The sequence below is a fragment of the Aplysia californica genome, unplaced genomic scaffold (genome assembly GCF_000002075.1).
Source record: "Aplysia californica isolate F4 #8 unplaced genomic scaffold, AplCal3.0 scaffold00035, whole genome shotgun sequence".
Lineage (NCBI taxonomy): Eukaryota > Metazoa > Mollusca > Gastropoda > Aplysiida > Aplysiidae > Aplysia > Aplysia californica.
This window is the reverse complement of record NW_004797305.1, coordinates 1,966,443-1,976,992: the sequence shown is the minus strand read 5'-3', so window position 1 is coordinate 1,976,992 and position 10,550 is coordinate 1,966,443. Positions and strand designations below refer to the sequence as shown.

Below are 10,550 nucleotides of genomic sequence, written 5' to 3'. Positions count from 1 at the left end.
AGATTGAGAAACTCCCAATTCACGTGATTCTTTCTTAGCGGGAACATACTTTATCGTAGATTGTCCAGCCTGGAAAAAGGTATGAATTTGCCAGAAGAAGAGCCTATGCTTTACAATGCGTCACCTGAAAGGGGAAATGTGCGAAACTGTATAGGTTTAACGCCAAATGTCAAATTTGTGTAAAGTGCCTTTCCCAGAGACACAACAGTGGACTAAACAGAGCCTCGAAACCTTGAACTCGCAACCCTATGGTTACGATTCAGGTAACCACTACACTGCCAACGCTACCACACAAAGTTAGAATGATAAACTACCTCGAACAAAGACACGCAGTCCAGCCTTTCTGGGGAGAAGATGGGCGTGGGTGGGGCACACTCGTCCTGTGCGATGTTTCTCTCCCTGTAGCAGGTCAGAAAGACTGGAGTCCAACGCAGTTCGTGCAAAGGGTAGACGCCGTCAGGTCTTTCACGACAGTAGCCGAAACGGCGCTCACACGGCATGCAGTGGCCGCCCACACACTGGCGCTGAGAGTACTCACCTTAGGATGAAAGAAAGATCAGAGTTCAAGACGTAAGACAAATAATAAAGGGTGTAAGTCACATTTTGCCAACAAGAGTTCTTGATATGATGACAGACGTCATGAAAGACTCACAACATAATAATCATTTGATTTGAATGAAATGACTGGATAACATCAAATCGAACTTGTGGTCCTTACAAATTACTCAAACTTGATAGCATATCATGTTGAAGTAAAGCTGGGGTTTTTTTAGAAATGACCTCAAGGTGACATAAACCTTATCGTTTTCTGACCCTTTCAATTAAATATATCAGAAGATTATTGGCCGCTTTTCTCCTCTGGAAAATTGTGTAAAACTGCATTCACACTCACGTCTGAGGTGTAATACTTTAGAGCCGTTAGTTCGATTCCAGTGTTGTGACATTTTCATGTCGAATTTCTCAGTCTGTAGACTGGAACTTTGTATCTTATTAAACATGGGATCGCCCTGACAAGCTTGGGTGGAAGCAAGTTCTTTTTTGTTTAAGTAAAGAGAAGCGCAACGACACAATGGTCATTATAGTGCTGGGGAAAAGTAAGACATACAGACAGTAACAACAATGGAAAAGTGTTGAAGTAGAACCTGCTGGTGACGCCCTCAAACCGCCAACAAAGATTGGCTCTTAAATTATATAAAATGACGTTTTATTTACTGAGTAACTGGAGATAAAACTGTCTGAGTATGAATTAACAAAGGGTATAAGAGACACCTACAGGTGTTTAGAAGTTGTAAACTCTCTATTACTTATTGCATTACAATGTTGATGCCTTTAGCATATACCTGTAAAAACAGTGCAAAGCCTAGTATTTTCGGATGTTTATCAACTGACGAATTAGTTTTACAAAATATCAGTATTCAGAAAAAACTCATATAAGCACACCTCGCCAGCTTGTCTCGCTACACCTAATCCATATTTCTCGCTGTATCATTAATGTTCTTTATTTTCATTCACAGTAAAGATTTTTCCTTTCCCTTTCTTCTGTTTATGATTTGTTTGCATCATTGTTTTACAGGGCGGGAGGGGATATTTGATGAACAATGAGTTTTTAAAAAGTATTAAAATGTTCATCATTTGCATGATCTTTTGAAGAAGAAAAGATAAATACAGATTCATAACAGTAAGTGTAAATAATATAGTGTAAACTTGACATACTCTGTACTTATTATACAAAGCTATCATGTGTTTCTCAACTCCTCATCCTATCTTCTCCCCCAACTACACCCCCCCCCCTTTCGCTTCAGGCAGAATGTCCTGAAATCATTGAGAGATACTTGATCTTCAGGGGTTTGTAAGCCTATCTCTTACTGTAAAACCCCTTCCTCCGATGTCTGCCCTCTCTACGCAGCATCAGAACTCGTATTTATTTTTATAAGACAGTGGAACAGAAACATTTGGGACGAGTCAGAGATACCATAAGAGAATTCCAAACTTTATTTCTTAAGGCTATACGTTCACAACTCGAACATGTTTACACGTACTCTATTTTCAGAGCACCAAAGTGACCCTTTTTCCAACAGTCAAGCCTGTTGATTTTCCGATTCAGCGTGTGGGGCATGTGAAGTATGACAAATATAAACGAGCTTTTGGAGAGATAGAAATAGCAAATCCGTCACCTTTCGCAAAAAGTCTTGGTAACAGTATTGTGAAACCATCGAGTGAGAATTCGGTAGCCATAACAAAAGGGTCTGTGGTTTGGTGTTTGAACTCGTTTTCGTTTTCTGAATATTTTTTTCTAAGCGGAGGGATGGGGGGGGGGTATTGTTTCAGATAAACTTCCCAGTTGTTTCAAATGTGAAGCACTGTCTCCACCCTTCCCCCATCCTTACCCTCCGACATAATACTCGTACTTCGATGAGATAAAATGTTCAGGGAAAAAACAAGAAAAAGTTGTCGCCCACTTAGATTTCTGTCTACGGCACTGTATGTTCTTCAAGCTGACAACATAAAGTCCACAGGGAAAACTATTCAGTTTGGTTGTTAGAATACAGTCATTTACTTTACGTATTTGGCCATTTTACAATTAAAATTTTGCACTGGTTACAAAAGCAACGATTAATACATTGATTCCTTGTTACTTCCCTGTTTCCAGTGAGCGAAAAAGCTGAACCACAGTTGCATAAATAATATGATTTTGTTTTTAGTTGAAATGCACCTTGGGTGTAAGGGATAACATCTAAAACACAAATAAAATACTCACACTGGTCCACCGCTTCAAAACGAGACTTGCAGTCCACGTTGATGAACTCTCGGCACCTCATCGTGACGTCATCGAAAAGCTGCGGATACCGGCATTCCCAGACGAAAACGCCGGCGTCCACGACTCGGAAAGGCTCCATCCTGTAGAAACCTTCTCTAGTGTAGTCAATGTCGTCATCGGAGTAGTGGGCAGTGGCCTGGGTCGGGACGTTCTCCAGATTGGCCAAGCTGCAGTTGTAGTACCAGTGGCAGGTGTCCGGATGGGGCAAGAAGGCCCCGGGGGTTGACAGACATGGGTGACCTGTAGGTTGATAGAAATGTGGTGTGATTTTTTTTAAGGGGGTAAAAATATTTTGGGGTTTTTGGTGGGGGGGGGTTTGTTTTTTTGGGGGGTTGGGTTGGGGGGGGGGTTATTTTTGTTGTTTGGTTTTGTCTGTTGTTGGTGGTGGGGGTTTTTTTGTGTGTTTTTTTTTGGGGGGGGGGGTTGTTTTGTTTTGTTTTTTTGCAGGGGGGTGCTTTTTAAGTACGCGTTTTTATGGCACTTGCAACACTATAAGATCAAATAACTGCCAAGGTTTTGGGGTGTGTAGAGAAGGGAGGAGAGGTAGAGACGAAAGTAATAAAGGGTAACTATTTGGAGAAAACGCATTTTAAAAGTGGGGGAAAGTACAAAGAGCGGGAGGGGAAGGCGGTGGAGTGGATACGAGGGTGGTTTGAGAAGAAGGGGTTTGAGAATGGAGTGGGTTATGTAGTTATCATGTTGTTTCAACGCGAGCCCAGTGATATCTCGTATGAACTGCATTAAATCACTTTGAAAGGAATGAAACCCAGTCACAGAAACGGGAGTCTGTACAAAATGAAACTAAAAATTCTACAGACTACGGGCATGTACGTGATAATATTATGGGTCAGATGGAAGATTTTACAAGCCTTTACAGCTTTGACAAAAACTCCAAAAAAATTGGAAATCAGATTTTATACAAGACAGTAATACTGCATTTGTATTTGTAGCCTTTCCTTGCGGAGGAAGAGGAATACTTTGTAGTTTCAAGAGAAAATACGACAGAGGACGAAGAAAGGAAAAAAGGAAAACCATTTTGTGAGGGGACCTATATGTATATTATCTGTTTTTTAAAAACATGTCTACAAGAAAAAAAATGTGCATCATAATTAAACAGAGCTCCAATGAACTACGTGCGCAAGGTAATCATTTTGATCCTACGTTCAACGGTTGCTATAATGTGGAGCCGAACTTAACGGACATTCACTATTAAGTCCTTTCATATATATAAAAGGCAAAAAACAGCCTCATTCTGTGTTCCTTTGGGTTTGCTCGACCGTACGGGAACGAACGGTAACATTCTACATGAGAGGTCAATAGCGCTGTAGGATGACATGTTTGTTTTCTAGTTGTGGTTCTCAAGAGAACTACCATCAGAGGTCTTCATAGAGGCAAACACATTAGGGTCGCCCTCTCAGTGCCGTACAGATGAAACTGTAGCGCACGTGGAAGATTCTGTGTGTAGAGAGCACCGGAAAAGTCAGTTAAGCGTCAAATCCCTCATTAAAAACCTCCCAGACCTAAGATTACAGAATTCTGAAACCTGATTAAGGACTAAAAGCATACCACATTCAGACACACCAACGCGTATCAGCACCTAATGCTTAGAGAGGGTGAGGGTGCAAAAAATCAGTGAAAAATAACACTCCAGACATCACCAACAAAAATTCAACAAATAAATTTTTAGTATTACATCTTCTCTTCATTCTATAAAAATTGCATGAAGATTGGATGAAAAATGGTGGATTTATTCAAAAGAGTATAGAGAAAAGTAGCGTTTTGAGAAAACGGCCAATAAAGAAAAATAAAATATTGACTTTACGAGGAGATGGTGGTGACAAACATACCCGGCATGGGAAAAAACGGTTTTGGGGGGGGGGGGGCTCTTATGCTATGAAATAGTTGTAGGAGAGGCTGAGGAAGCTAAAAATGCCTACAACTCAAATTCCATAATTTTGAGCAGAATCAGGACTTTGGGGGTGTAGCTCACCACCACCCCCCCCCCCCCCACCCACCCACCCACTTAACTGCGTTATTTGGGGTTGACCAATGTCTTGTGTTGTTGCAGAGAGAAATCTCCATATACTGACAGCCACGGTATGGATAACAATGATTCACTAGGGTATTGCTGGATACTTTTGGTTTGTGGACGAGGATGTGGTCACACTGGCACTGTCACAGCTGATCAGTACTTGGGAAATAAGGCTTTCCAAATTCTGGAAATATTTAGAACACTTCTTCGGAACTGACAGACAGTGTTAATGGTTTGAGCAGGGTGGCTCTAAAGTCCATGCAGTCTAGATCGAGCCCACACTGTTCCACCACATATAAACACACACACACACACACACACACACACACACACACACACACACACACACACACACACACACACATTCATACATACATTTCGTACATAAACACTCATATCATTTTACGTCCTTACAGGAACGACGCTTCCAACCGAGTCACGACAATTATTCCAGCCAAAACAAACACACATCATCCTAGAAAAGGGTGTCAGAACATTGGTCTATCAGAACCTTTACAGTAGTGAGAAAAGAGAGAGGGAGATGGGTTGGAGCGGAGGGAGGGACAAGGATAATTTTCGTTGTGCTAACAAGGTTAGGCTATACATTTCAACTGAATGCGTAACTATAACATAATTTACTCTATCCAGGGCTACCGTACTGGCACAATGCAGATTCAGATCTTGTATTACCATATTAAAACTACTTGCGAGCACTTGGAATGTCACTTTTCCACTGAAAATTTGAATCCAGAGACTTCCTGTTTTTAATGTGTAGGTTTCTATCGCGTACTGTTGAAATATGCATTTATTGTTTTATATTTTAGACAGGCTTCGTCTTTGTATGACATCTTTATGCTGCAAAATGGGGATTTGAAGAAAAGGGCCACGGTTTGGATATCACCAGTTTTCCCCTGTAATCTTCATATCATTATGTGAAACTGAATATTTACTATTTGTTCAGGTGACCAGCCTTTCAAAATATTAAATGTCATCTCTTTAATCCCTCTGCAAACCATAGCTCTGAACTAAACGACCCTCTCTCCCAGCGTAACATGATCAAAGACATCGCGTAGGCTTTGGCCAGCTCAGAAGAGCGGATCTCTCTTGACCTCAGGGCTAAAGGTCAACTTCTGGTGTTTGCTAAAGGTCCCCAGCAATATTTACTGGCGCCCCCAGTTCTGTTGACAGTGACGCAGTCCATCGCAGCTTAGCAGCAGGTTGCTCGAGAGAGTGGTCTCCGCTTGGAGTCAATACCGACCTTCGGACCATGAGGGTCCTGTTGTTGCACACCAACAGTAGTTCCGTCTAATGCAACAGTCAGTTATTATGTTGGCCTACACATAGAGTTTAAACGTAGCGATTTTGGTGGATTCCGTCCAAGATTTCCATACGCTAGTCCAAATGGAGCTATTTGTTTAGTTAATGCACCTTCCTCACCTTGAAACAAGCTTTTTGTTTAGTTAATGCACCGTTCGCACCTCGAAACATTTCGCTACCTCAGAATTACAAAGTTATATCTACTCAATACCTAGATCTAGTTTTAAGAAATTTTGTAACTTTTTCACAATATGTCAAGCTTTTTCGAAAGCAATGCTTTGAATATCTTGATAACGACTCTGAATATTCTTACGATTTTGACTTTGCACTGCTTAAACCATCCAGAGCGATCATATTTTTACGTGTGTGTCATGAAAAGATCATTAGAATGAAGTAGAAAGGAACACTAGGGTGGATCCTGAAGAGGGGGAGGGGGAGCAGAGATGGACATGTTCCGACTGAGGTGACCCCAACACAGTAGACAAATAAGACAATTAAGACAAGTAAGAAAGGAACAGTTCTTGATTTAAATTATTTATTATGTATGCCCTTACTATTTCATCTTGGTTCTGAATTTTAAGACTATTTTATTGGAAATGTATTACACCCTAATCGACACATTTTAGGGTAATCTAAGAGACGGTACAACCTTCCTGCAGAAATACAGAGCTACTCGATTAAAAAGAAACGTCCTTACTCGAGAATCAAACTCACATTTTCTACGTGCGACAGCAAAAGAATCACACTATTGTCGCTGATCTTGGATTTAACTTTTGTTATAGAGCCTTTAGAGACTTAAATATAAGCCTGCTCTTTAAGTCATACTTCAGATTTCTATAAGGAGAAACACTTTAAAAGTTTGGTTCGATAATAGAAGATGAGTAAGCCGTAGATTTTCACCCCGTTAATTAAGTCTCTATGTGAAGAGAAGAATATAAAAAATCCTAAGCACGGGTCTCTGTGGGGAAGTGCTTGGAGTTTTCACTTTTACATTAAAGATGATGAGAGTTCGATCCCCTGGACATGAAGTGGGTTGGGGGGGGGGTTGATTTGTTTGTTTATTTTCTAATTACCAGGCGTGTGTTCTGTTGGGGTTCTCCCTCCCACTTTGATCGTTTTGATCTTGACAGTCAGTGTCCCAATAGCTTGCCGCCTTAATAATCTCAAACAGATCGATTGAGATCTAACTCTTTATGTGCCACGAGCTATCAGCGATTAATTAAAGGGTGTTCAGAACGGCACAGAAGAATCGGTGTTCGGCACAGAAAGAGTTTTAAAAATCTTGCAATTATAGTCCCAAGAGTAAACAAAAACAACTTATCAGCGTTGTATTGAAAAGTCCACGTTCAATTTCTCGCTGATTAATTTGCTCATTGAATCTGTTCTTGTTCGTGCTCTGGATTTCTAATGTCTATAGAGACATTTCGGTACGCCCGGGAAGCATTTTGCCCATACTAAATCTGCTTTTGTGCAAACAACCATTATGAAAATTGATTTGGTTTGATTTTTTAAACTCGTGCCAGTGCTCTGAATAGTTAAATGTAGGAAAGTACTAAAACAGGAATGGGAAAGAGGGGGTGGTTAGAAGAGAGAAATCAGTCAGCTACTTGATATTGAATGGTAGTTGGTTTTAGAACTTGTGTTGCAGAGATGCATTGGTTTCTTGTTGCTGCTGCCGATTCTGTTGTTTCAGATGTTGTTTCTGTTGTTGTTGCTGCTGTTGCTGTTGATGATGATGATGATGATGATGATGATGATGATGATGATGATGATGATGATGATGATGATGATGATGATGATGATGATGAGTACCATTCCCTGTCTGCAGTCGGAAGAATAAATCGGTTCTTTTGTGCTCAGTTTGTTCTATTATGGTTTGGGGGGCGGGGTAGATTTGGGCAACTCACCTTACAAAATAGATAAGAAATCGGGAAAAACGAACAAAGCTAGAAAGTCTTTTTTTTTAAAGGAAAATTCTGGTTTATGTTAACGATTTTAAAATGGGGAATGTTTGGAGTGGGGTGGACAAGGGGCACACATTCCTTAAACCGGGGGGGGGGTTGTTTTTGTTAGTTTGTTTTGTTTGTTTTGTTGCGTGTTGTTGTTGGGGGGGTTTTGGGGGGGGTGTTTGTTTTTATTTTTATGTTGCTGGGTTGCTTTTTTGGGGGGGTTGGGGTTTTTCTGGTTTTTGTTTAGTTGTTGTTGTTTGGGTTTTTTGTATTTGGGTGAGTTTGTTTGTTTGTTGTTGTTGTTGTTGTTATTGTTTGTTTGGGGGGGGGGTTTGGGGGGAGTGCATGTTCATGAATTAAAGAAATATTTGTTGTTATACATGCTCGAGGTTCTATTGTTAAATGTTTCTGGCCTTGCTCTTATATGCGGATATTTTTTAGAAACAAACTAGCTGTGTGTATCAAAATGATGATACAAGAAAACCGGATGCTCTTTATGTAACTTTTTTTTTTCGCTTTGTTTCATCAGTCGCTGGTCTGTTTCGTTTTTTCAGCGTCGCGTCGTTCCAGTGGTAGTTTTTATGTCGGTTGTCTTTCCAGTCAAGAATCGAGAGCCGGGAGCGCTCTGACACAAGGACCTTGGCCATGTCACGCCTCCGTCCTCTCGTCTGGCGAGAGGTCTGGGGCAAGAACTTCGGTTAGAACAGGTTTAAGCAAACTTGACGGGAACATGCACGAGGACGTAGAGAAGTGTTACCTGTTGTTATTCAACGTGCTCTCAATTACAGTTCAAGGTAAAAGAAACAGGACGTGTAGAAGACAGATGCTCAAATGTCACCTTATCAGAGTCCAATATGTGGGTGATTGGTGGGGGCTCTGCTGTGGGTTGCTCCTTCTTTCCTATCAAATGTATATCGTCCTTATCTCTTCTCCTTCTTTTGTGTGTTTGTTACTATCTTGTAACACATCTAATCTTCGGCACTTCTATGCCCTAATTGTGTTGCAAGTGTTGTAATACGCTTACTAAAGAATGCCATGAACTAGCTTTTACTTTACTTTTTGTCCAATAGTTTCAAAACATTTTTATTTTCATGAAATTGTTGTAATTCAGTGGACTGACATCACATGGCTACAAGACAAGAGAGGTTTGTCTGGCTTTTTTAGAAGTACTTGATCCGAGTAGTAGAATACAGTCAGATAAGTTCCCCTTCGTCTGTTACTTTTGTTTGTGTAGTTGTTGTGCCGTTTTTTTTTGTTGATAGTAACCGTGTTGCTGCTGCTCCTGGTGGTGGTGACGGAGGTGGCGGTGGTGCTGCTGCTTCAGTTGCTGCAACTTTTGCTGTTGCTGCCACTGCTGCTTCAGTTGCTGCAACTTTTGCTGTTGCTGCCACTGCTGCTTCAGTTGCTGCTACTTTTGCTTTTGCTGCTGCTGCTGGTGGTGGTGCTACTTTGCTTCTGTTGCTGCTGCTGATACTTCTGCTGCATCTGTTTATGTTGTGGCTGTTGTTTTGTCCAAGTCAAAACAGCATTTCATAGTATGATTTTAAAACCTAATCTTATAAGTGTATGCATATTTTGATAGGCACGAAAATGTGCAACTAGTTCAAATTCGTTGTCAGAACTATATCCTGTTAAAAAGCTACGAATGTGTCTCATGAAAGCTTAAGGTTGGAGCACAACCTTACAGCCAAGTTGATCAAGCATGTTGGTTTAGTGACACATGATGTCACAGTGTCTAGTGGACATTAGCGTGTGACAACTGGCCTTCATTGTGGCGTTTTTTGCCCACCAAGAATACATAGAAGTAATTCAAAGAAAGGATGCTTTTATCTTGACCATTCACGTTTTGTTTGAGTTGAAACAATACCAAAAAAACGTGACTAATGTTAGTCTTTACAATGGATTAAAGCTTAAGAAAAGTAGCGTCAAGGAATTAGGATCACGACGATCGAATGCGCAAGGTACTTCATGAAAAGGAAAGCAAAATGTCAATACAGAAAATAAGCTTTAGATATACTGTTTGTTCACCACTTGATAATCAATTGGTTTCCCCAATCTAGCTCTTAAACATAATGCTCGGGCTTAAACAAGCTTTCCTTCTTTTTTTCCTAGAATTTATTGATAGAGGCCTACATTTTACGTCAACAAAACACAGCTGAGTCATTTAGATTTCTATAAGAAAAGAAACAACTGAACGAAGAAAACAATATTAAAAAGAATGGTCAGGGTGAATGAGAACTACCCTCTTGGTTTTAAGATACTTTATTCTTTTCAAATACTTAGTCTGCTGGTTTGTTGTCAGGTTCTTTGCGCGGGTTTTCTTTTGTGGAGCTTTTTTTGTTGTTTGTTTCTTTCTTTCTTTCTTTCGTTGGTTGGGATTTTTTAATTTATTTTTTTGGTTGTTTCTTTGATTGTTAGGATTTCTTTTGTTGGG

The 10,550-nt window shown here is 40.4% G+C and overlaps 1 protein-coding gene across 1 annotated transcript in view; it reads right to left on the bottom strand.

Annotated features, from left to right (window-relative positions):
• Positions 1 to 284: 284 nt before the first annotated feature.
• The window catches only part of LOC118479190, a 13,003-nt gene continuing 2,737 nt past the window's right edge, over positions 285 to 10,550 (bottom strand). Inside the window, exons 2-3 of the mRNA XM_035973907.1 lie at positions 2,759 to 3,058; positions 285 to 538 (exon numbers count right to left, since the gene is read on the bottom strand). Coding sequence (XP_035829800.1) covers positions 285 to 538; positions 2,759 to 3,058 — 554 coding nt within the window. The remainder of the gene's footprint in view (positions 539 to 2,758; positions 3,059 to 10,550) is intronic.